The sequence below is a fragment of the Falco biarmicus genome, chromosome 20, assembly GCF_023638135.1.
Source record: "Falco biarmicus isolate bFalBia1 chromosome 20, bFalBia1.pri, whole genome shotgun sequence".
NCBI lineage: Eukaryota > Metazoa > Chordata > Aves > Falconiformes > Falconidae > Falco > Falco biarmicus.
The window spans coordinates 5,632,062-5,658,195 of NC_079307.1; the positions used below are offsets into that span (position 1 = coordinate 5,632,062).

General features: G+C 48.7%; 1 protein-coding gene across 1 annotated transcript; it reads right to left on the reverse strand.

The window, feature by feature from the left end:
• Window positions 1–8,729: 8,729 nt before the first annotated feature.
• On the reverse strand, window positions 8,730–24,486 carry LOC130141706 (hydrocephalus-inducing protein-like). The gene is made up of 6 exons (XM_056322825.1): window positions 24,381–24,486; window positions 22,992–23,127; window positions 22,372–22,536; window positions 18,963–19,115; window positions 10,692–10,930; window positions 8,730–9,044 (listed from the first exon to the last, which is right to left on the reverse strand). The coding sequence occupies exons 2-6, from the start codon at window positions 23,046–23,048 to the stop codon at window positions 8,990–8,992; spliced, it is 669 nt and encodes a 222-aa protein (XP_056178800.1). The 5' UTR covers window positions 23,049–23,127; window positions 24,381–24,486; the 3' UTR covers window positions 8,730–8,989.
• Between the last annotated feature and the right edge of the window lie 1,648 nt (window positions 24,487–26,134).

Sequence of the window (26,134 nt, forward strand, 5' to 3'; positions counted from 1 at the left end):
ATACCTGGAGATGCAAGGAAAACACATGGCACAGTCACAAATAAGCATATAAGGAATCTGACAAAGTCCCTCTCACCAAGTAAGAAACTATATGCCATCAAATGGAAGCAGTCCCACTCTCCTTTACTCCACTGCCAACTAACACCACAATGGGAGGTATATGTCACCTCCTTCAAGCTGGAGCAGCTCAGGGCATGGTCCAAGCTCCAGGAGAATGGTTTTTCAAGGCTGTTCCTGAGGTCCCTGTAAAACACAACACTTCTCTCTGTGCTGCTCATCTCCCATTTGATCTTGTTCTCCACCCTATCAAGTAGAAAGCTGGATGCTGTGCAAGTTTTATGTCACTTTTGCAGTGAAGGGGGGGGGGGGGGGGGGGGGGGGGCGGGAAACGCTCTGGCTATATGTTCAGCATGCCTTCCCAACAATCAGCCTTCGGGCAACTGAAAATTGAGCACAGGGTCTGAGAAGGGAAAAGCAGGACATGTCCAGCATCTACGTATAAATTTGTCTCGCCCTCTAAAGACCTTACGTTGTTATTTCCGTTCCCTATTCCTGTTGGCAACAATTGAAAATACTAGTTTTAGGACAGATCATGGTTTTGAAACAGTTTCAGATTTATTTTTTTTTTTTAGAAAGCAGAAAAATTGCAGCTTTCTAAAGCTGAGAAGGCAGTGACCTAAGCAGCAAGGAATGATTAACATAACCAGAACAAATTCAGAGTTACTGCATTTTATAATAGTAAATTCTCATTCCTCCAGCTTTTTCCTGTTGAAACACTGTTATTACCCTTATGGTGTGTTGTGTCCAATACGTAACCAGATTAAAAGTGAGCCTGGAAGAAAACTTATCTCTTTTAGCATATTAGAGTAAATGAAATAATAATTGTTCCCTTACTATTCTGACTTGTAAATCCAAGAACTGTAATAATAATTTACATGTATTAAATTAGGACTCAATATCTACCAGGTAGGAGATAATCCCACTCGGAGTCAAGACACAAAGAGTTGGCCACTGTACACAACACTACATCCTCTATGCACTCTGCTGGGTAGGAAATATGCCAAATTTGCAAGTGTTACTGAGCCATTAGCAGAGCAGAGACACTTTGGAAAGCACACAGCTGAACTAGGAGCTTCAGTTCTGTTCTCAGAATGTCTTGAGACCTTGCAGTTCATGTTACTATCCAGTGGTAGTGGTGTCCTTAACATGCATTTCGAAGTGAAGCTGTACTCCTAACCCACAGCCACCTATAAGACAGTCACTACCCTCAACTCTTGTACCACACTGATTATGCAGTTTCTTCTATCTAAACCCTTCTACTGATCCTCAAACCAGATGTCCCTTTACTACAAACTGCCTTCTTTGGCCTAGTAGCTAAACGTGTCAACAAAATTTCTTACAAAATATCTTGCTCTCTACTGAGGTCTGAAATTTATTTCTCCCTCCTGGCAGATGGCAGAGCTGCCATACAATTCACATCTTGGCACTGCTACAGGCTGGCCCTGCCAGGGGTTTCCTGGAGCACAGGACCATTACAAGCTTCACAGAGAAGTTTAGAGGGAGTCAGTGATGCAGAAGATAAGGAGGAGCCTTCAGGTCTCAGATGTCAGTTCCATAATGGTATTGAAAAATACCAAACAATGTTGAAGTCAGATAGGTATCTCAGACATTAAGCACAGTTGTGGCACCCCCAAGAAAGCAAGGCTGATTTTGTGCCAGCATTTTAATACCTCATGTCAGATCCAAGTGAATTTGCTTAACAATTAAGAAAACCATTTTATTCTTATTCTCATATATGCCATAGAATCTGCTATATCGCATCCTGAAGAGTCCCCTTGTGCCATTTAAAACTGCAACATGAATAAGACCTTAGCATTAGCTTTTCAAGGAAGGGAGCTTCTCCATGTGAGAAATTGTTGTTCTGGCAAAGGAGCGAGGAAGGGGAAAGACTTCTCCAATCCATCACACTAGGGAGAACATGCAGCACTGATACAAAAACCAGCCCAGGAACAGCTACCTTGTCCTCTCCCCTTTCTGTCCTTCACTAGGGTCTCCTGGGACTTACTAGCTCCTCCTCAACAAGCCGCATACTTGTAGTAAATAAACAGGACTGTCATGTCACACATGACATCTACCAAGGCCAAGGGAGCATCAGAGCTCAGCTGCACTTCTTTCACAGTTGGGCAGAGGTCAGCAACATGGAAAGGTTTCCACACACCCTGCTTGTTCACCCTCTTGGCCAAAATCCAGGAGTCTCGGCCTCATGGTCGCAGTTCTCATCTCCCCTGCAAGCAGGAGGGCAGGGAAAGACATGTAATACGCTTTTCATGTCTACAGTAAGTCCCTGTTTTCCTCACCTTGTCTTGCCTTCCACTCTGAGGCACAGCAAACCCTTATTTCTTCAAAAGCAGAACACATACAAATGTGGTACACACCAGAGTGTTGCCACCCTGGCAAGGTTATAACCACAGCCACCAAGAATTTGCCATTTGAACATTCTTGATTAAAAAATCCACCCGAGAGAACTCTTCCTTAGAAATGTGTTGGGTTTCAGATTGACATGTTTTCTATTCTTTAAGTTTTGTTTTGTTCTTTCCCATTGCTGAATGCCTATCCTCTTAACCCCATGCTCTCACCTAGAAAACCTTGACATTTTCCAAGCTGCTCTTTTTGTAATCTCATTCTGCAAAAAATGTGTCCTATTCACTCACTGCTTCCTTTCAATAACTAATGTTTAATCTATTTCTCTGTGTGAGAAGTAACTTTCTCTGTGTATTTAACATGTACAAGTATTGCTCAAACAGCCAGAAGGCAAAACTAAGATTAGGGGCCGAGAGCTGCACTAGGTAAGTTGAATGCTAGAATTAAAACACAACTTCAGGCTCAATACATAGCATACCCACTAGATGGGGCAAAAAGCTATATTATGTTTAAAAAAGCTCTCCAGGTGCTCCTTTCACCACAGTCTCACCTGCCCATAAGACTAAGGAGAAGGCCAGGGCAGAAAGAGCTCTGGGTGCTAAACTGCTTTTTGTGCTTCTAAAACTGCTCCAGACTGAGGCAGCCCAGTGCCTTGGCTGTGCTCCCGTACCCCCCACATCCATGCTGACCTGCCAGGCCTGAACGACTACAGCTTGGAATTAAATAACCTGGCCAAACCCAGCCTCCATGTTAAAGCTGTCACTTAGGAAAGGGATCCTCCAATGAGGCTGATGCATGGGGGCTCCTTTGCACTGCTGTGACATTGCCGAGGAAGGAGGGACATGATCTTTTGAAGAAGTGTAGGTCCACAACAAATTGCTGCCCCAACTGACAACTTTGTTATAAATGCCATGAACACCACCCAAACCCTTGGCTCCAAAGAAGCTGAAAGTAGCTGGGGGAAACTAAAGGACCTCAACTCATCCCCTGCCTAACATTTCCCTCCCTCACAAACATTTTACATAGCTTGATGGGGCAAGTCATTTGCTGAGCTTGGACTGTTGCCTTCATTTTAAGGCCCTGCTGCTTTGGTAATATGAAAGCCTTTTGTCTAGAAAATGTTGGTGTTGGGAAATGTTTTTAGGCTGGGCTTCATGCTCAGCTGCAGCGTGTATGGAGTAACTCTCTTCACGCCCAGGGGAACTATACTGATGACCCTGGTTGAGGGTCTCAGTATGATCCGCTTCATAAGCAATTGCTCCGGAAGCTGCATTTCTCCCCCTTCAGCATCACAGCTGTCCTATATTTGCCTTTCACAAAGTGATCACGATACTCTAGTCAGAGCAACTTCAGGTACAGAATAGGAACAGGTTACATATATTCACTAACACGCTGCCAAAGCAAGCAACCTCCTCCAGGTTTCATACTTGCAGGACACAGGAATTCACACACAACAATGTCAACAAATGATGCAATGACTCAGTGAGGCCACAAAACAGAGCACACAATCCTGATCCAAAGCCTATTAGAAATGAGTAAGAATTATGGATAAGCTTTCACTGATCTCCCATGGACCATCCAGAAAGAAACTCAAGATTGCTGACACACTGGGAGGGTCCTTTCTCCCAAAATCTTTCTGGAAAACACTTGGAAGATGATGATTAGGTAGGCTTTGCAAGCTGAAATCCCATTACCAGTTGCACTGTAACTCCAAACCCTACTGTCCCAGACCAGTAATCAAGCCTTCACAGGCACACTCATCCCATCTCTCTCTCCTCCTAGCAATTCCTGCAACACCTAGAGTGGCCATTGACCCCCAGTCTGTACATAATTAAATAACATAACCACATACTATAAATGAGCTTTTCAATTACCGTAGTCTCCAATGGAAAGGCCATCAAGCCACATCCAGAATTAGCAGCTGATTAATGAAATTTTCACACCTCAAAATGCTTCTTTTCTTCTTCATGCTTTAACAAGACCACTTTAAAAGAAATGAAATAAAACTTGACAAATCTCTATGAACAAACCCTCAGTTTGAGTGACCTTCCACTCTCCAAAGCCAAAAAGATCTGATTTACTAAAACATTTGCTGTGTCCCTGAAGCTCTTTTTATAGCAAAGCTCTGGTCTCTGCTGGATGCCTGATTGCTCATTATTGTTATACTGAACACCTGTGCAAAACCTGGCACCACAGTTAACTTTTTACTTCCTTCAACTTGCTTTGTGCCTTCACCCCCCTTCTGCAGTGACTCATCACTTCAAACAGACTTTTTGAAAACAATGCATTCACATACAAAATAGAACAAATTGACTCACTGTAATCCTGTACATCTCACTACTGAAATGCAGCTGCTCCTAGTCAGAAGTACGCTAACTTTTTATTAAGGATAAATTTAAGGCAGAGAATGAGAATCTTCAGTCCAAACTCAGTGGGACTGACAAACAGGCTGAAGGCTTACTCCCAGGACTGAATCAGAGCACAGATGAATGAAGCCAGTTAATTTAGTTTGCCTTGCCTGTGGCTCAGACTAGCTTGGTTTCCTTATTTCTATGCTGAAAGCTCTCATGTACCTCCAAGGATGGCAATTCATTGCTAACAAGCTGCAGCTCTCTCTCCCCCACTACCAAAGCACCTTGTAGTACTCTGAGAGGCAGCATGTGGCTTATGATCCACTCCAGCTAAATATACTAATGGAATCGCATTAAAAGTCTCATGTCATGTCTGAAAACCTCATCTTCAGTCACACATTTGGCCTGCAGATACTGTACCTCGATTCATTTTTTCCCTTCCTTGTTTTGTAATAAATAATTGCCAGGCATTCAAGGAGAAGGATAAATGGAAACTAGTCATTTGAGGCCAGCATTAAAATCAAATTATCTCATCTCTCTTTACCTGACCTGCTGGAAAATTACTCTTCGGCCCTTCTCCAAATCAATAGCTGAGAGCAGAATGGTGCACACTAAATAGCATCAAGCAAACCTATTTTGTGTCGGAAGATGTTCCAGTGTGGGAAGACTCAAGCCAGGAAGATTCTTTGTTATGCCCAAAGTGAGACTGAAACACAAATGAGGTCAAATGCCACTAATTAAGTAAATTTATTGTGCGCTTATATAAACAAAACATCCATGTGTTGTGGTAAGAAAATAGTGAGAGGAAGGAGAGGGAAAGATAGGAAAGAAGGAAATCTAGCAAGCAGTCGGGATAGAGTTGCAAGAGATAGTCACCACCATGGATCCTGCGGCATCCCTCTGGTCCTCAATCGCCCTTCATGTCAGTGGTGGGGGTCTCTGGATCACCACTTAGTGTTTGGTGGCACAGTCTTTTATAGGGTGTTCAGGAGGGTCATTTCCCAGACAATGGCATGTACTGCATCCCTCCATGGGGCACATGTGATTACTGCATAGGTAGGGGTGATCATCCATGTCTAGGCACATCCCTCACAGTGGCATGGCCTTTCCTTGACCCTGGTTGAAAACTGATGTCAGGCAGCTGTTGGCTCCTTATCTGTTCACAACTGTTAAGTCTTGCAGGAGCTCAGCAAACAAGCTTTGAGACAGTCAGTTTGACATATGGTCTCTCACACAAGAATAGAAAGAAAGTCCATACCTGAATGCCCTAGAGGAACATTTGCTGAACAGGTAACTGCATCTCAGCACAGAGACAGATAAATTTCAGCAGTGCAACTCCCAGTCTTTTAAAGACATGACTGGAAAATATTTCCATACAATATTCAGTGTCAGAAGTCCCTTTCAGCATAGTTAAGTAAGGGAAGCTGATCCCAGCTCTTATGTCTGCCTTCCTTATGGTGTCAAATCCAGAGCTGAGAGAGGAAGACAGGCATCTGCCTGCATATAGTATAAGGATGCCTGATCTCGTGCACCTCATCTGCTATAAAACTATGTGTTTGGATTTGTGGGGTTTTTTTATTTGTCAAAAAAGTACCCAAATATTATGCAGTATGCAGTACAATCTTCCAGAAATAAAGCAGACCTTCCATAAATACTATGGTAGCTCTCCGCTTCAAGATACCTCATTTTCCCACTCTGAAGGAGCCTGTTGGCCACATTGGAAATGTCCAGCCACTTCTCCCCGAGAGAGGGTGCCAGGAAGGAACTTTCTTGCTGGCTCTTACCATGCCAGGAGGGACCCAGGGAAACTTGGGCTACCTGCTTTCTGAGCCGAGGGAATGGCCCCAGTGTGTTCTCATCTCTACCAGGGGCACCCTGGCCACAGATGGGAATGTCTGTCCCCTGGTCCCGCAGGCGAGGCACCAGGCAGGAGTTGTGCCGAGGCTGTTCCCTTGGCTCAGAAAGAAGGTAGCCCAAGCCCTGTTGTGCAACACTTAGGTTTGGGGTTGTTGTCAGGGTTAGTTACAGAGGAGGAAGGGAGGGGAGAAGAAGTCCTCTGAACTGTCAAATTCTCTCAGCTGTGCCAAGAGTAAGATTTGCAGTGAGTCCTGGGTCCTTGGAGCCCTGTATCTCCTCCTGTGTGTCCTAGGCCTTCCCTGCCCCTCCTTTGGCCCCTTCTCTTTCCTGTGTTGCTGTGAGGTTTATTTTGGTGTTGTTGGTTGACCCTGGCTGGACCAATGCTGTTCTAATCACTCTTCTGGACAGGGGAGAGAAAATATAATGAAAATCTAATGAGTTGAGGTAAGGATGGGGAGATCACTCAGCAATTACTGTAACGGGGAAAACTTGAGGCTGAACTTGAGAAATCATTTCAACTGTTTAGCAGTCAAATCAGAGTAGGAGAATGCAGGAGGGGGCCTGGGAAGCAGGACCACAAATAACAAACAGTTAGTTGAAAGGAATGTGCTCCAGCTTGTGGGCCACAAGCCCTGGTGATAAGGGACATGAGAAATTACTGAAGGGTATAGAAACAGGGACTAAGTATCAAGTTGAGACTATACAAGGAATAAGGTGGTCGATTTGTCAGCTTGCTCAAGGATGTGGTGCAAAAGCTGCAGACATTGTCTTTAACTATTGCTGAATTGCTAAATAGCTAGCGTGAGATCTTTGCGGGAGTTGCCACATAGTTATAGCATAAGTAAGTTTTTGGACCAATCAGAATAAGATGTAACAATTGCTCATGTGTATATAATCATGCTACTAGGCTAATTAAGTGACATTTGCTTGCATCAAGCTGTGTCCCATCTCTCAATCGTGGCAGAAGAATAAGAACTAAAAGCAAATCTTCAAAACATCTTATCCTCAGCCCTCACTTCTGTCGGGCTTAACTTTACTCCCATTTTCCCTGTCTCCCTCCACCCCCAGCATACAGGGAATGACAGTTACAATCAGTTGATGACACATTGTTTCTTCTTCTTCCTCACCAGGAGGCCTCCTCACGCTCTTCCCTGGCTCCAGTGTGGGTGCCTTCCACAGGATGCAGTCCTTCAGGAACAGACTGCTCCAGCATGGGATCCCCATGGTGTCCCAAGTCCTGCCAGGAAATCTGCTCCAGTATGGGGTCCCCTCTCCATGGGTCCCCCGATCCTGTCAGTAAAATGACCATGTAATGCACTATGGAAATTACTGCAGTAATTATAATAAAATAAGATACACTTACCGCATATAATGCATACCCATGACCAGCTCAGTGGGTTGCTCAAGTGCAATACAGTGCATGTTGGGTGGAGTGATTCCCCCGTGCATCCCGCACTGCAATGAAGAGAAAGCCTGCTTCTTAATGGTATGTTGGAGTTAAAGGGTTTATTCCCAACATCAGCGAAGGTCCTGCATAAAGCATGTGGTCACCCTGGAACAGTGAAAGGTAAGTTTTTGAAGTGGCTCCAAGAGAGGAGCTGGGCTACTGAGGCTTTGGTGCATCCTGGTGTACCCGGTGGACACCAGCACCGTGACGGAGGAGGGTGGATGAGCACTGTCACCATTGGCTCGATAGCTGTTTTGCTCAGACAAAGCAAGCTCTGCATGCAGAACATGCACAAGTTACGAGTTACAGATTGCCAGGTATGAATTGGATAAGCTGTGAATTCAAAATCTAATGAATTAAGTGATGACACAGTGAACTCACGTGTTAGACTAGTGTGTGTGAAGGGGCTTGAGCCCTTGTTTGCCAGGTGTTTTTCTGTGGTGTCCCTTTGTGTTTTTAAAAGATAGTTGAATTTATTGAGTATGTTGTCCAGTGATTGTGAGAGATTGAAACAGACCTCAACACTGCTCAGTCCAGAAGAGCTTTCCTCTTGCCTTGCATGGTCTGCAGGACAGGATGAGTGCTGTTTACTATTTTGAGCAGCTCCATAGGAAATATTCTTCATCTTTAAGTTAAAAGACCTGCCTTAATGTTTAATTTTGACAATTTTATTTCTGCAAATGGAACATGGGAATCACGCCTTTACACATTAATTGTCAGCTGCAGTAGTTAAAAGTTACATGCAGAGCAAATTTGCACTCAGTCTATGTGGGCAGTGTAGCACCTCTGCGGGTTTTCTGTACATGGCTGGTCCAAAGCGGTGTGCTGGTTCTGGTGCATTAGGGTCAGAGTCCCCAACATCTTGCAGGTACAGTATGAGAACGAAGCTGCTCTTCATCCTCCAACACTGCCTTCAGAGAACCGCAATCCTCTTGGCGCACCTGCCCAGGCAGGGAACAAGGCCATTCCTGTGAAGAAAAGGGGAGATGGGAGCTGCCCTGCGTGGCTGAACCAGCCAGGGTTCAGGCACTGCGTTCTCACTCCAGACTTGTTGCAGTCTGAACTCCTCTTGCTATCTGGATCCTCTGAGGTATCCTCTGTTAGTGATGCTTTACTCTGACAGGCATCCTGCTGTGCATTGCAGCGGTTCAGAGCAAAAAAAATTGATTTTGGAAGCATGTTTTGTACATGAAGTAGAAAACAGAAGAGAAGAGGAATATTGCAATATTGAACCGTGGGGTGGAAAAGTATGTTGTGCCCTGTAGTTATAAGCATTACACTTTGCCGTCCATTGTTTCAGAACTGCTTTCCCTCTCATAATTATCTTCAAAAGAGAAAGCTGATCCAAAGTGGGGTCGGGGGCTGTGTGTGGTTTTTTTGTTCCCCCCCCCCCCCCCCCCCCGAGTGGTTCATCGATTTCCATTTTTAATAATAAAGGTGAATAAACAAAAGAAAAAAAGCATGGCAATATATTACCTAGTGTCTGAAATAGAGAGAATGCACGTGTGCTGCAGCACGCTGTTCCTGCGCCCACCTGCAGCCAGGGCAGACCAGCTTAGTGCCTGATGCAGCGAGACCTGCAGGTGCTGGATGGCTTGTGGGTGCATATGTAACTCCCTGCTAATCTAGCCTAAATGCTTAAGGTAGGCATTAAGAAACTTGCTCTTTCTACCCCAAAATTTGGGTATCAGAGCACTGTGGACCCTCTTTGCAGCCAGCAAAAGGAACAGGCACCTGGAGAAACATATTATTCTCATCCCAAGAGGTCTCTGACATCAACAGCACTTTAAAAAGCCTTATTTTTTTCTCCCATTTATAAGAACGTGGCCACTTTCAGACACATGCATCAGGATCCGCGAATCCCGTCTTTCAAGCTAAGCTCTTTCACACAGCCCATTCAATTTATCCCACCCAACCTCAGCCAGCTTCTCCTCCTCTCCCACTCAGAGCTGGTCCTGCAGGCACCCTCGCTTGCTTGTGCCTTGGGCTGCCGCCATGGCACTAACAGCAGAGACAGCAAGGCAAGCAGGCAGAGGAAACGAGGAAAGAGCGACTGCCTCTAATAAAGAGCAGTCTGGCAGGGGAACCGGGGAAGACGAGCAAAGTGATGGATGATACAGGGCAAAGAAACTGCAGCTCCTCCAGGACTCCCAGGCAGAAGGGAAATAAACCAGCACCATTGATTTAGTCGGAGTTCCTAACAAGCTACCACCAAGGTTTTCTGCTGTTGTGAGATAATATTCCATAGCGAATGGAAAAGCAAGCAGCGTTATTGCAAGCAGAAATATGTTTATACTTGTAACGTAGCATTTTCCAGCAGGAGGCTTCTGGGACCTGCTGTTTTCCTCCAAATTTTTACTTGATAAAGTAAGGAAATAAATATATTCCAACTAAAGACAATTCAGTGACAATCTAGCAACTGGTTTCCATTTTGGTGTCTTCTGAGGGTATCTAATGACTTTCAATAGGCCATAAAATATTCCTAAAGGAATTTCTGTGGCTTCAGTGAAGCACAGCCAGGACCTTGAGCACTCAAGAAGAAGTAACCTGAAGGACTACAGCAAAACTCCTCCTTGCCGAGCCCACGTGGGAAGCGGGAGCTGAGAGATCCGTACCTGAAGCGGGGTCCCCAGCTGAGCTCTGGAGCAAGAGGTTTGTTGATGACAATTGTTGTGCCAGTGCCGACAGCCTGGATGGGGATGATGTAGGTGTGGCTGTTTTCTATGAACACCTTCACCTCATCCTTGAATTTCTCAGCATTGTCCAAGTTCGCTATGACGGCCACAGACACCTCACTCTCAGGGGGGATCACTCCTTTACTGTGTTCAATCCTCCAGCACGAGCGTTTGCCAGCCTGTAAGATGAGCCAAAGAGTAACTTAGGATGGAAACCATGGGCCCTGGTCTCTTGTGGGATGCAGAAAGGACTAAAGAGACAAGGGTAAAACCATAAAGGCTTAATTTCCCTAACTCTAAGCTGCAGTGCCTGGTAACAGCACCCGTGCAGGAGCTCATACAGCCTCTATTTTACCCTCCCTCAACAGACTCACTTTGTTAACCCAGCTTTGTCTGACCCAAGGGATGCTCACCCCCAGGAGAATGCTACTGTCCCTCCAGCCTCCCTCTTGGAGCGCACACCAAGGGAAGCTACTTTATATCCCCTGGCTTCCCGACAACGGTGGCCGGCTCTGCCATAAAGGCTCAAGGCCAGAGGAAGCCAGGACTGCTCCAGTCCGCCCACAGCAGCCACACGGCTGGGGAATACTGCTGAGACCCTGAAGAATAACTCTGCAAAAGCAGCTGATCAAAACCCCGAAGTCTTCTTTTCCAAGAGTCAGGTAGTGCTTCCCAACAGCCCCTGAAGGGATGAAGCACTCTGGTTCCCACTGATCATCACCCGCAGTGAGGTGCCCCAAGGCCCTCTGCTTTGGCAAAGTCAGCTGTAAATGTTCATAGCAGGGCAGTAAAACAATAAGCAGAAAGAAAACCACAAGACGTGCCCTGTGGGCATGGCCTGGGCTTCCCAAGCACTCTTTTCCTCCAGTTCCTTGGGCCTCCCTCTACAGATGATGCAATAAAGGTGCTGGACCCTTCCAGCCCATCCAAAGCCACATGCACAAGGTGCAAGCTTGCAGAAGAAAAATGCACGCAATGCTCCCTGGCCAGCAGGAAATGCACTAGGAGGCAGACACATGGCTTCGAAGTGTCCACCACAGTGTCAGTGCGACACGCATTGCAGTTCAGTGCTGTGTTTGGGACAACAGGCACCACTCATCCAAAACTCTACAGTATTGTAAGAGAAGAGGGTTTGTTTCCCTATTTTATTTTTTTAAAAATAGAAAACAACAGCGTGCTTGGAGGCCTGACATGATGAAAGCAAGTGCTTGATCCAGGTGAAGTTAGCTCATGTTTCTGTCCATCAGGCTGGCAGCACTAACAGCTCTAACAGGACACCAGCCAGCCCAAGGGAGAAGAGCAAACCAAGCAGCACTTCAAAGTCACGGGAAGCATTTAAAATACCCCCCAAAAATGACCTCTGCTGACAAGGTTAAGGCTAGTTGAAAGTCAGGGAAGCAATAATTTGCTGAGCATTCAAGGTCCCAGCAGCAAGCGTAGGTGCCCCAGCTATGATAACTCCTTAGGCTGGCTGTGCCCTCCGTGTAGAGCAGGTCAGGGCTGCACACCTGCATCCCATAATAGAGCATGCCAAAGGCATCAAAATGTTTCTGAGCACTGGCAAAACTAATACGCTCAGCTCCATTTAATTTGTCCTCTAGGGCTTTAAAAGAAAGTCTTAAAAAAATAAAAAGAAGCAAAAATCAAGATGAGACTGGGATGGAGGCAGGTGGCTGGCACGGGGTAAACACTGGGGCCCTCACTGACCACGCAGGAGTTCCACCAACCCTCCCCTGTGGTCCCTGAAGCCCACGCGCAGCTGGTCGCTGGTCTCGGGGGCATCGGCTGCGCTGCCGCCAGCCAAGGGCTACGCAGCCAGCACATTCACACTGAGACAGTGGGCATTAGGTTTTCACTGACATTAATGTACAACTTTTCCTCCGATTCACGCTGACACAGGGTAGCTTGCTTCAAAAGGAGACCCGATAGCTCTGCTCCAGAGGTGAAATGCAAGTCTGTTATCTGCCAAAGCCCATTTATCACACCTTGGCAACAAGCCGGGCAGTAAATTGTACCCAAGGAACTATTACTGAGGAATAATGACAGGCTGTCTTGATGGAGCCAGACTCTCAGTGTCCCAGGGTGACCCAGCGCAGACCCACCGTGCCCTGCCAGGCCAACAGCCCACTCCGGAGGAGCACAATTTGCATCGTTCCTCATTGTTTCCATTAGCATTTGGGATGGGTCCAAGGGGCAGCACAGTGCACCACTGGAGACCTGCCAGGACCAAAAGGCTCTGCTGGACCAGCTCTGCTCAGGTTTTTAGGTCAGCTTCTGCCTACACCAGTCCAGGCTGTGTCCCAGAGACAAGAAATCCATTCCCCAGCTCTGAAGACCAAAACCTAACTTCTGATAACATCCCTGCTCCTTGCTTAGGCTTGAATGCTCCAGAACACGATGCAATAGCTGCACGCACTGGGCAGACAAAGACAGCGGCTATTTCTGTCCCTGCAGGAGCTTGCACCGCTGGACGCCAGATCCAAGCGCCAGGCAAGGGATGGCATCAACCGCTTCGAGAAGTTCAGCGCTGAGACTGTTAGCTTCTCCTGGGACAGACTTTCACTGTGAATAAGAGCTGCCAAAGCTGGTTTCTAGCAGACATCAGCATGCATCAGAGATGGATGGCTAAAGGGGTGGTTGCTTTAAGGGATGACTGAGAGGCGACCACACTGCCATCTTGAAGTTACTTAAAGCTAGTTAATTGAAGTGATCTGGTCATTCTGGCCTTGCACAGAATGCAAGGAAAGAAGCAGCAGAACTCAACATTAAAAATGCAGCTGTACTTACCAAGCCATAGCTCTAGCGAGACAACGCTCACACCCGGTCAGGTGGATCCACCGCGCCTTGCGGAGGTCATGCACGAAGGGGCAATAACCCCCTGCCACATCGGCTGTGCACTGTGCCTTGTCCCAGGTGGCTTAGCTGTCCTAAGGGGCAGGAACCGGTGTTCTTCATTAGCAAAGTTACTCTTCATCCGCACAAACTGCCAGTGGCAGAAAGAGCCCAGAAGCACCCTAAGGCCCACAGGGTGGGGATCAGAGCACAAGGCTGGATGGATGCTCCCACCAGCAACCAGCCTCCTCCTGGCACCTCGGCACCAGCATCTCCTCGGCAAAAGCAGGGGCACTACTTTGGTTGAGCCTCTGCCCCAGAGCACCATCAAGGAGATGTTTTATGAAATCAAGGCAGAGCCTTTAAAGCCATTAAAAAAAAAAAAAAAAAAAAAAAAAAAAGAGAGAGAGAGAGAAATAGAAGTGTGGCACTCACTGCCACTGACAGCAGAGCCTAATTTGTCACCCTTGGTTCAGCTAACAGCAGGCTGCTCAGTGAGCTGATGAAGTTTGTCTCCATTTGTGTCCCCTGGCCATCGCTCAGCCCTCCAGATCCCATCTGCCCTCCCCTCTGGGCTGGGGAGACCAGTGCCACCACTCTGCACACAGGGGCTCTCCAGCCAGGACATGGCCACAGCTTGGCCAGCTGCTGCCAAGCGCAATATTTAATAACCAAAATCCTCCTGCTTTGCCTTTGGGAAGAGAGCTCAGCTGAGTCACTCTTGCTTGTAGCAGCATAACTGCCTTGAAGACTTCTACCCTTCTTTAATGCTGTGGGCCAGCAGGTGCAGCACAGCACGACAAGTTTCATTTTCCTAGATGAGCAGAATAACAATTTCTTTGATTACTGAAACACAGCAATTTTGAAAGACCATGAACTCGTAGAAGATACCGGACACGATAAAAACTTGGCCACTCTTCCTTGTGGCCAAGTTTCAGGCACCTTTTCCAAGGTCTCCTCCAAACCTTTAGCTCCCTACAGCTCTGGCAAAACCAAACCAGGTGGAAATCAGAAACTGGTACTGCTGTATAAGCAACACAGCCTTTAAACCCAAACCAAGGGTTTAATTCTAAAGGTCAGCTGTTGGAGCACCATGAGGCTCTGGTGGGACAGCTCAGGAAAGAGTTAAGCCGATCCATCTTCAAAACTTCTGCTCACCTTGGAAGAGGCCACATATGCAGGGCTAGCGCTGCCCGTACCCTGGAAGGTTAATTTAACCCTAATTTCTAAATAGCACTGCAGATACCATTTGAAGGGCACAGCACTGTCTGCCTCTGTCTCACTATGAGCAAACACTGACCTGCTGGCTAATTATTCAGCTGCTTTGGGGGTGGTGGTGGTGGTAATTTGCAGTAGATTTAAAAACCACCCTCTTGCCAATTCAAGTCTGCTCAGACTTCAGTGAGAGCAGCTGGGGAGAACTGCAGTCAATGCTGACATGCTCTTCAAAGCCTTCACTGCCCCCAGCCTGCACGGTTTGCTCAGAGAGCAACAGAATCGTCCATCAGCCAGAACAAGGAACAGAACCACTAAAGCAGCATCCCCTCATCGGCACTGGTTTTAAGTTTATCTCCTCCATGTTTTGCTGTCTCTCCATATGGCTGTTTTGTTAATAAAGGCAGTGTTGCCAAAAGCTTGAGGTAATAAACAATTAAATTAGTAAATGAAAAAAATTGTGTGCTAGAGGGGAGAAGCCAGTATGGGAATGGGAACTGCGTGTTCTGCCCTTGCTTACACCACACCTGACCAAGAGCCTTTATACATTGCCTGAAAAATCAGTTATCTGCTGTGAATCCCAGTGACAAGATAAATAGTTACAGCTTTTTTTTCTTTTTTTAAAAAACAAACAAAACTTGGTCTCTTCTGCAAGGTCAGCTCCAGTTGAATGTGGCAGCAGCGCATCCCTGGGAACGCCGAAGGGGATCTGCACTGAGCCACCAGGCACCCTCCTGAAGACGACGCAGCTGGCTGTACGACCGCTGCTGGAAACCAGGCAGCAGCGAGCTTCACCTGGAGCACAGGGCTCTGGATCAGGCAGGTCAGGGACCAGGCTGAAGGAGACAGGACCCCGCATTATGACTGTCATGAGAAGAGGAAATCCCAAGGAAGGTCTTCTGCCTCCTCCCTCGTTACAAGGCGCTGGGAAACCATTTGCGCCCTGTGGCAGCACACAACAGACCCAGCACGGGGCTTATGCAGGCAGAAAAAAGCTGCCACTGATTAAGAAAACTTACACCCTAGGCCTGTCTTTTCTTTCCTGATCACAGAGACGTGACATGCAGCTGCCTTCTGTGATGCCAAGAGATGTCAACCTTAGCAGCCACATAAAAGATCTCCGAGAAGACAGCATGACAAAGAAAAAGTAGGAAATGATCTAAAAATGATGCTTTTTCCTTTCTGCAGGGAGAGCAAACACTTCCATCAGTCCATAACAAGCCTTTGGCACTTGTCAATATGGCAAAAATCAGACACTTAGGGAGGCAGGAAAAGAAGATGACAGTGGAGCAAGGAGGAGAAACAGCCACTTTTGTCAGCAGGTTACATCAGCCTTCAGCTAAGCTGCAACAGCTTCTTCATGTTGACCCATTCCTCCAGTCTTTTTTTACCCAAGACAGACACAAATCCTCCCCTTGCTGGATCCAGAGGATGGCAGCTGGGAAAGAAATCTGACAGGGAAAATCACACCCGACAGACACAGGATTTGACAGTGTGAGCACAGGACAACACACTGGTCCCAAGGGTCGCAGATCTGCAGACACCCTGGCAAGCAGGGATAAGCCAACCGAGGACGCAGGTATGCAGTCCCTACACCCCTCTTCCAACCCAAAAAGCCCCATCTCAACAGACAGATTTGGCAGGTTTTTACTTATTTTCTTCTGGTGGCAGAGATGCTCCCTGCTGCTCCCTGCAACTGAGAATAGAACAGACACAACTCACCCAGCAGAGAGGAGAGGGAAGCTGGTGCCTGAGGGGAACTGCAAGTAATTCCTGAAGTCACTATCCCAAAGTGAAGTTCACCACAAATCATCCTGGCGTGCTCAGGTAATGATCTTGTCTCCCCCAAAGCGAGCAGCAAGCTTGCCTTAACAGGAAGAGCAATTTTCACTTGACGGTTAAGAGTACCATTGAGGTGGCAGCACGGCCACCTGCATTACAGCATTTTCCTTTTCTGTTTCAAACAAGACACCAGCCTTTCATTTGCCCAGTTGCTGCCCCTTAAATTAACCTCATTCAGTTTGTCAAGCTGCCGGTCAGCGAGCATAACATTCCCGCTGCAACGCTCCTGTGAAGATTTCAGTCAATAACTCGCTCTTTCAAGTGGAGACCATGATCTCTGAGCCTCACAGCCACCGTTTGCAGATTGGCCAACAAATGGGAGACAGGGAAATGACGGCTCACCACCCTGCAGCAACCTCCAAGCAGGAATCAGAGCAGCGGCTTTGGCGCTTTAGAGGACACAAGGCTTGGGTTCAGGGACACGGGGGAATGAAGGATGCCCATGTCACCCATCAGCTGGGCTAAGGCACAGCGCAGCCTGCTCCGCTCTCAGGTGGACACGTGCACGTCACCCTGACGCCCGACTGCATCTCAGGCTTTATCTCCACAATTATTCAGTCCCCTCTGCTTCCCGTCAAGGAGCTGCCAGGCAGCGTAAGGCAGCCAAGGGCAAAACTTCAACTGGGGCAGCAAAAGAGCAGCAGAGCAGGCAGCTGCTGAGGGCCAGGGCGCAGCTCGGGCACATCTCGCCCACGCCCGCGCTGCTCCCATCAGGCAGCCTCAGCAGCACCGTGCCCGGAGTCTGTCTGAAGAGCCTTTGGTGAAGCGGCTGATGGAGCAGGTTCCCAGGACCTGCCTCCTGGCACGTCTCCATGAGAGCAGCAGCTGCCCTGAAAAGCAGAGATGCTCACCATGGGGGAACTCAGCCCCGTGGAGTCAGCAGGGGGGATCATCACACACACACAGTCACAGAGCGGCTGGGGCTGGCGAGACCTCTGGAGATCATCTGGTCCAAGCCACTGCTCATGCAGAGCCCGTCTTTATTGCAGGGAAAGAAACCGTCCCTGAGCCGCCTCGTATTACTGCTCTAGTGACTGATCAGCCCCAGGACTGGCAGAGATGGCGGTGAAGCACGACAGGCTTTATTGCCCAGTCCCATGGGTTAGGGCCCTGAGGCAACGGAGGGGCAGATGTACCCTGCAAGCCCCCCGGCTACACCGCGAGCTGCCCGGGGAGGAGGGAGGCATTGCACCGGGGCAGCAGCACCCGAACAGCTCTGCGGGTCACTGCCTGCGACAGGCATGCAAACCCATCATTTCAACACCAGTACCAGCCATCCCTGGTGGCTTGCTCTCGCCACAGATGGAAAGCGGGTTTTCATGGTGGATTCAAAGAAAGCTGCCCTGGGAATCCCTCCCCAACTTGGGGGTTACCTTTGTCCCCCAAACAGCTGGAAGAGCAGCAAGGGAGAAATTTGCCCCGCTCCTCCTTGGCCCAGGAGGCTGAGCCTGGCCTATCGCACGCTGCCTGATGCTTTACCCGCAGACCCAACCAAGCCCACAGAGCCAGGCCTGGGTGAACCAGCTCCACAAATCCAGCCCACCTAGCGTGGAGCAGAACAAACCTCCTCCCAACCCTGTTCTTAAGCCCCTCACAGATCCCACCTCCAGTGAGCAGCACATCCCACCCAGCCTCCACATGGAGCCCTCCCTGGCTGCACCAGCCCTGCCCCCCCCCGCCAGGGCAGCGACCCAACCTCCTCCTGACACGCAGCTTGTCAGCTGCAGCCTCCATCAGTTAAACAGCCTTTCCCTGCGGCTGGCCTCTGGAGATGCTCTGCAATGCGACACAGCCCACAGACTCCGTAGCTACACAACCCTTACAGTTATATTTTTGTGCAACACCACAGCTGGTTGGGCCCCCAGCAGATGTGAAACTCACCTCACCACAAGCAGGTTGAGGACAAACTTCACACCCCAGACTCTGTCACAAACAGCAGTTTGACACAAAGCAAACACAGACCTAATGGGGAAAGTGTTGGGAAATCCATGCCCTTCCAGGAGCAAAGGGCCACAGGGGCCTCTTGATCTCAGAGCTCCAAAGACACGACTCTCCGTTAAATACCATCCAAAAAACAAAGGGAAAACTTGTAAAGATGATCCAGACTCATTTCTGCACAAACGTCTATGCAAGCTGTCTATTTTACTGAGGGGTGCCCCAGCTAAAACTGCCCCCAGAGCCAGGCTTCTCTCGCTGCGTTGGGACGGAATATCTTGCTTTCTTTCCAAGACAGCAATATGGAAACGTTGCATGTAAAAATCAGGCCACAGGCCGCTACAGACCAGACAATTTTCATTGGGAAACAGCCCCACAGATACTTACCATCTCTACACAGAAGGATGCAGGGATGACAGCCTGATTGGAGAGGTGGAGAGTTTTGGACGCATCTTGTAGAACTTCAATACTGCCGAAATTTATCTCACTCGGATGCACGTAGACAATCGGTCCTTCTCCAACGCTCACTAAACAGACATTCTGCTCCAGGAAGCAGGTAGGAAAGAAAAAAGAAAAACAGGGGAAGTTAAAAAATATGAGACAGCTATAAGGGTCCTCCTCGACGGGGCGATAAGTACGGCTGTTGGAAGTTTTCAGTGTTGCAAGGCTGAAACAGAAGGCCTGGGGCAAGTGCAGGCTCGGGAGTGACCCCATCTGAAAGCCACAAGCTCCCGTTCTCAGGGGACAGAGAAACCCTGGGACCCACGCTCTCCTTTCCAGACCTCCTCCACAGTTAGCTCTCCTTTCTCTGCCTTGTGCCTGCTCCCGCTCCTTCTGCCGCTCAGCCTTGCCCCAAACCTCCCTGACCGCTGCTGCTGCACAGCGACACTTGGACAGTTACTTCTCTGACATTCCCAAAAATGCACCTCTGAAAACCAGCACAAGCCAGAAGTGAATCAGGCTCTTCAGAGCAGAGATCGTGCAAGTTACTTGCCTCTGATGTGTGCCTAGGTGTATTCCTGGTATGACATGAATAACAGGCATTAATTATTAATTACATCATTCAAGCGGTATTTTTTCTCTTAACAGTCAGACCCAAAAGCTTTCTCCTTGCAGAACTGGCACAGACTACTGGAGGAGGAACACAGATCCCTTTGCTAAACCACCTTCCCACGTCATTAAAAATGAGAATTTGTCCAGTCTTGCTGTGGATTTCACTGGTTCCAAACACCTCAACAGGATCTGAATGCATAGAACTCCCAACACTGACCAGACACCATATGATTCACTGGAGGGCACAGAGTACGATTTAACCGAAAAAGAAACCAGCCTCCACGATGTAAAACCTTTAATGATGTCTGGCTCAAGGAGGTGGTATTGACAGCTGTCAGAATCACCAGCCCAACTCAGCCAGAAGCAGCAGCATCCAGAAATGCTCATCCCTTGACAGGGCACTGCTGTGTGCAACTAAGAGCCAAAAAACATCACCTACCAAGGCTGGGGCCTCAAAAATAAGGAGCTGAAGCCATGCACGATGATGCATGTCTGGGCGATGCTGCCCAAAGCTCCCAGGAAGGAGGAGCTGCAGGGAAGAGCTGCACCTCGCCAGCCAGCTCAGCTTCCCGGTGACAACGGGACAGCAGCAGAAAAAGCAGGGCAGAGCCCTTTGGAGATGAGCAGAACAATATCTGGAGGGTGCCCAGGAGAGCTGCCTTCTGTCAGACTGTGTACTAACACGACGCATCCTCACCGCCAAGGAGAGGGCTTCAAAAACCCCAACCCCTTCATCTACAGGATTCTAAAAGGGACAAGGAAAATGCCATTCAACAGTGTTACAGGCAACATGGCACAGGGAAAGGCAGCAAGAAGCGATGGCAGCTCTGCCATCGGCATTATCGCCACAGCTACAGACACAGCCACCCCCCCCCAGCACCGCTGGCTTTGTCAATAGGTAGGTCATGTCACATTTGATCACTTAGGAACGAAGAGCATCTGACCCTGGCGGACAGCTGTGCTCGAGTGCCCACTTATTCCGACAGCAGCCAGCTGCCAAACCCCCTGCCCGCGGCACACGAGGCTGCCTTGCACCAGTAACGCCAGCGCCGGGATTTACCAGCTCCTTCATGCAGATGCCACACGCCAGACTGGAGCTGGCACGCGGTCACCTGCAAACAAAATACCCAACAACAGAGCTGTGGAGGGACTCTGCACAACCTGGATGAAAGATCTGTACCACGTTCCGCCTGAAACGGTGGTAAAGACCAGGCATCGACACTGGGCACCCCAGCCTAAGGCAAGAACTGGCTTTGAATTTCTATTGGAACACGTTGCAGCAATTCCCAAGGTCAGACTTGCAGCCATACGGGTAGGATCTGCCACCAGCGCAGGACATGTAACAAGACAGCCAGCTCTTCTGCCAGCCCAGAAAGCTTTGGGTGTGTCAGCTACCAGGGAACTACTGGAACTGCACTGCAACCAGAAGACAGACCTATAGAAAATGCAACGCATCTAGTCCTTTCTTTAGGGACAGCTACGCTTCTCCAGCTGAAATGCTCGCCCTTTGGGCAAAACATTGACACGCTCACGTCCAAATAGAAAAGATTAAGGTAAGGTCAACTTTCAATTTATAAATTGTTAGCCCAAGGGTAAAAGTTTTTCAAGGAACCTGTAGTTCAAAAACCAGCTGACTGGTTATTCCAGTGGGGAGAAACCCTCCTCTTTCAGGGAAGCATGCCTTCTGTTTGCAAGCAACTCTTTTGTCAAACTTAAGACTTCCCTGCAAAGCCTGCATTGCCTGGCCTTGCTGTTGACTGGTTTACATGCACATCCCCAGCAGCCTGGGTTGAGATGATCAGTGGCATCCAGGGGATTTGGCATCGTCGTTTCAATTCATTTTATAAAAAGTTTATATCCCTGCATTTGCTTTCAAAATGTCAGCCTTCCTTTCTGTTACAGAAAGCTTCAGGTTCTCAGGAATCCTCTGATATCCCCTTTCGTGCTCAGAGAGAGGACAAGACATTTTAAAACAGCTGCTTCAAAAGTTAATATCCTTTTAAATTAAAGTTGAATTAACTAAATTTGTTCTCGGTTTCAGCCAGTGGAAGCCAGGACACCACATACAACATTCTCTTGTCCACACTTTGTTGTTGCTGCTGTATATGCCTGAATGCAAATGTCTTGTAGGAGGCTTTAGTCCAGGAATGCTTTGCCTCACCCCTTTCCAAGCTTGGTAGGGAAAAAAAAAACAAAGAAAAAAAAAAAAGTCTGCGCTCCAGATGCAAGTAGTGTGGAGTCTCATATGTCTTTGGCTGAGGCTTTTGGCAAAGAGATACGATGGATATTTCTCAGGCGGGATGGACTTGACTTTCAGGAAAGCTTAAATCCAGCTTTACAGAAATCATCATTTCAGCACGGCGCCCTACACCGCTCTTGCTTTAGCGGCATTCAGCGATGTCCCCGTGCGCTCCCGAACAAGAGTTCTAATGAAGCAGCAGTTGCTGCTCATCTAATAATGCAGGAGAGCGAGAGACCCATGAATTGTTCCGGGTTTCAGGCTGGGCTTGTTATCCCGCCTCACACGTCCGTAATTAAACACCATCTCAGACACTCAGATTTCCCCCTAAGAGGACACCACCCTTCTCTAGGCATTAGCTGTTACTTATGCCATGAATCCCTTCTTTCCGTGTCCGCACCAGCCACATATTGTCACGTTCTCCTTTTCCCTGGCAGAACCCCAGTACACTTTATGCCCACCAAGATGAGTCACACAAAGGCACGCATCTGGCCTAGCACTCACCAGCGGGGATCTTTCATTCCCAGACACTGAGACACTAGCCATAGTGTCCTGCCTTCCTATCGCCTGGGCTTCCAGCGTAAACGGGATCTCCACCGAGCTGTGAGGCTGGATAATCCCACACGGCACAGGGCTGGAGTACCACACAGCATCCTCCTCCTTGTGCTCCTATAAGGGACAGAATCAAAGACAACTTCAGAGTGACCTCTGAGGAAACTTCAAGCTCCTTAACATCTACCACAACAGCAATTCACCCACATTTTTAAAAATCCCTAGGAGAAAGCAGAAAGGTGCAACACAAGGTGCAAGATTTATATGGGCCTAATTAGCATCCTCACAGGGTCCAAAAGCTGCTGCACCCACAAACACCCACTCCGGTGCTGGCGGCCTCCTTGCAGCAGCTTTTCACAACCCTCCTGCATGAAAGCACCCCAAAGACTAGAACCGAAACTGCTTTTTGAAGAGTTCAAACCACTCCTGAAGTTCATATTCAGGTAGCTTCCCATTCTCTCCAAAACTTTAGGTTTGAATATAAAACAGCAAGGTCTTATCCAAACCACGTTTTTTTCCTAATAAACCCCTCGATAATGACGTTTGAAGGCAGGAGGCAAACACAACCAAACCTGAGGAAGGACTCCATAGCAGCCTGGAAGATCACTGTCGTTCACAAGGGTCAGCATCCGCTCGTAAGGGAATTTCAGAAAGCACCGTCCGAATCTCAGAACAGGGCTGAGCACGTGCAGCGGAGGAACGACACATCTGGGTGAAGAGATGACCAAAGGGAATTAGAGACACTGAGAGAATGTAGAAGTTGTTTACTCCCCAAACAGCATGAAACAGACACAACGCATTTGTCTCTGCCAGATAGACATTTCCTACCTCTACGGCAATCGATCACCTCTAACTTCTTTTTACTCAACAGCCTCTTGTAAAGGAGGGGCAGCCCCAGACTCCCGTGGCAGAGGCTGCCCAGTGCCCTGCCCCAGTGCTCTCTCATCAAGCTTTGCCCCTCCTTTGCCCCAGGAGGCCGGCAAGGACCCTCCCACAGTCCCAGCAAGGCACGAGCTCTGCGGGAGCCTTCCCGCTGAGGACCAGCGCTCCCCAAAGCTCAAGGAAAACAAGACTCCCGCATCTCAGTAAAAGCAACTCCCTCCTCTCCCGTACCGCTCTCGCCCTGCCTGAAACCTCAGCCGCTTGCCCCCGCGATGGAGGGCACCAGCACCGCCTGCCTCTCGCAGTGGGTGACCAGCCTCTCCCAGCTCCTGCAGCTGCCTGGGTCCTCCACCCACCAGCCCACACACTGACTCTTCCCATTCCCACTCGTTTTACAAAATTGCAGCCCAGGCACCGAGTGGGTGACTCTGCCGGGGAGAGGGAACAGCACCAGCGAACTGCGTCCCTCTCGTCATTAAACTGGCACCTGCTGCGGCGCAACAGGACTGAACGTGGCTGCAGCAAGAGCAGCTTTTGGCCTGAGTCTGGGAACATTCATGCTCAAGAGAACCAGAGAAACCTGAGCTCACCTGCCACACTAAGGACTAGTTTCCCCTCACCACTCCTGCCGTAAGCCCCTTTCCCATTTGCACACGCCTTCATTAACTGAGCCAGACCCCAGCTTTCAGCAGGCTGCTCGCCACCTTCCAAACAAATGCTGCATTTTGGGCCAACCCAGCACAAGCCCACCGCTTGCAGGGAGAAGCAGGGGCAGCCCTTTGCAGATTCGTTACTCCTCAAGTCCCAGACAACAGGCCAATAATGAATATAATCACTGTTCCCTTAAAAAAATATAAAATAAAAAAAAATATAGAGGCATGGCCCTGAGCACTGAGCACAGGTGCTTCTCAACATGGGCTGCTTTCAAAGCACGGCTGTGCTCACAGCGAGCGGGGCAGAACTAGCTCGTTAAGCAACATTTCTCATTTGGAGCTGAAGCCAGGACACCCCACGCCAGGCAGCATGCTGGGCATGGGTACGCGGGGAAAGGTGGCCAGCTGCAAGGAAAGCGCCGGTACCTGGCTGTGAGAGGCAGCGCCAACACCTCCTAGCCAACACCATCCACGTCCAGCTCCAGCGCCAGCTCGTATCGCCCCACCGTGTTGGAAGACAGGGTGACCTGGTAGAGGAGAAGAGCGTCAGATACTTAATCACTGCCAGAAGCCATCAGCCATGCGTGGTGTCCTCTGGCTCTCACCCACGGTCAGGCAAGGGAGCAATATTTTGCCTTAGTTCTTCTGCTGGTCCATGTGTAGACCACTGTCTTTCCAAGTAACAAAACTCTTCTGGCGATATCCGATTTATTAAGTACGCCTTGCATACCAGGGCATATGTAAGCTAAATTAAAGCACAATTCATGTTCTGCTTGCCACTGGGACCAATTTTTACTCTCGACTACAATAACATAAATCCAGAGGAAATCTGTTGACTTTCACAGAATGAGTCCAGCTTTACAGTGGGAAGCCGAGGGCAAGACGTGGCCCAGCAGCAGCTGTGCAGCTCACGGCTGCTGGAGCTTTTCCAGTCCTCGCTGCAGTGGATGCAACCATTCTGCTCAACACGAGAGGAAAGATAAGAGCGGGAAGAATAGCAAACTGCTTTATGCAATGACATCTTTCTTTTAACAGTCACCTTCTGTCCCCATCCTTCCTCGGCCCACTTTAAATCAAATTGCTCTAAGCAGCTCAGACACACACGCATGGCTTCTGTGCTTGACCGTAGGGTACGTCATCCTTGGCTTACAACTTTGGAAACAAAACGGTGCTCCGCCCCAGAGTACCCCAGCTCACAAAAACCTAACACGAACACCGATCTCTTACTTGCGTTATGCCCAAAGCCAGCAGCACTACAGCCCTCCTGCGCACCAGTGAAGCTTCAGCTCCACCTGTTGAAGCACGTATGGCCGGGCTCGTGCCATACCTGGATACCCAGGGCTCCTTGGGAGCGGATGGTCCCCTTGCAGGGCATTATGGTGAATTCAGTTGGCTTGATGTGACATTGGGCTCCCTTTCTCCAGGACGGGCAAGTGTTGTCTGATATCTGAGCAAAACTGGTGACGCTGCGGTGTCCTGAGCCATCACCAGGGATGCGAAGGTTGAAAGTCATGGGAACCAAGGAGGTGTTAGTGAGGCGACACAGCAGGGTGCGAGGAAAGCCTGGGAAGATGAGACAAATATCAGTTAAGTCCCCAGCTATCCCGTGATTCCTGGTGTGACTCTCCTGTTAGGATAGACCGGTGCTTGTTGTTTATCTCTTTTCAGTGTGAATGAGAGGTAATGGAGAAGCTCAGGGAGGAGCGAGTTGTGACTGAAGTTGCTTTTTCCATGGATGGCACAGCTTGCTTCCTTGGCAATGGGCAGTGCCGTTGGTGCTGAAGAGCTGTCTCTACCTGTGAGAAGCTCTCTCACCTGCTCCCAAACCAGCCCCAACTTTTTCTCACTGATCAGTGTGCATCCAGACAGAGCATTTATTCTGAAAATTCAGTCTGTAAAATCCCGCATTAATTCCATGAACATTCCCCCAGTTTTCAATATATGAAAGTAGGGCATTGTCATGTAAGGAAAAGAAAGGATGAGACCGGGCACTACAACATGATGCATTGCACTCTAATGCAGTTTCTCTAGGCAGGACCCTTAAGGCATCTCCTGTTTTGGGCAACCAGACTGAGCACATGACAACTCAGCCCACCTCACTGCAGGCAAACCTGATGCTTCCTTAGAAATGAGCAGGAACTGTGTCTCACCTTACCTAACAAATGGGGACATCACATCCA

What these genes read in the sequence shown, in the direction of transcription:
- LOC130141706 (XM_056322825.1), bottom strand. Translation starts at nt 23,048, where the DNA reads ATGCTGACCCTTGTGAACGACAGTGATCTTCCAGGCTGCTATGGAGTC. An exon ending in GGAATGAAAGATCCCCGCTG is followed by an intron (nt 19,116 to 22,371) that starts GTGAGTGCTAGG and finishes TTCCTGGAGCAG; the next exon opens with AATGTCTGTTTAGTGAGCGT. An exon ending in CATCCTTCTGTGTAGAGATG is followed by an intron (nt 10,931 to 18,962) that starts GTAAGTATCTGT and finishes CTCATCTTACAG; the next exon opens with GCTGGCAAACGCTCGTGCTG.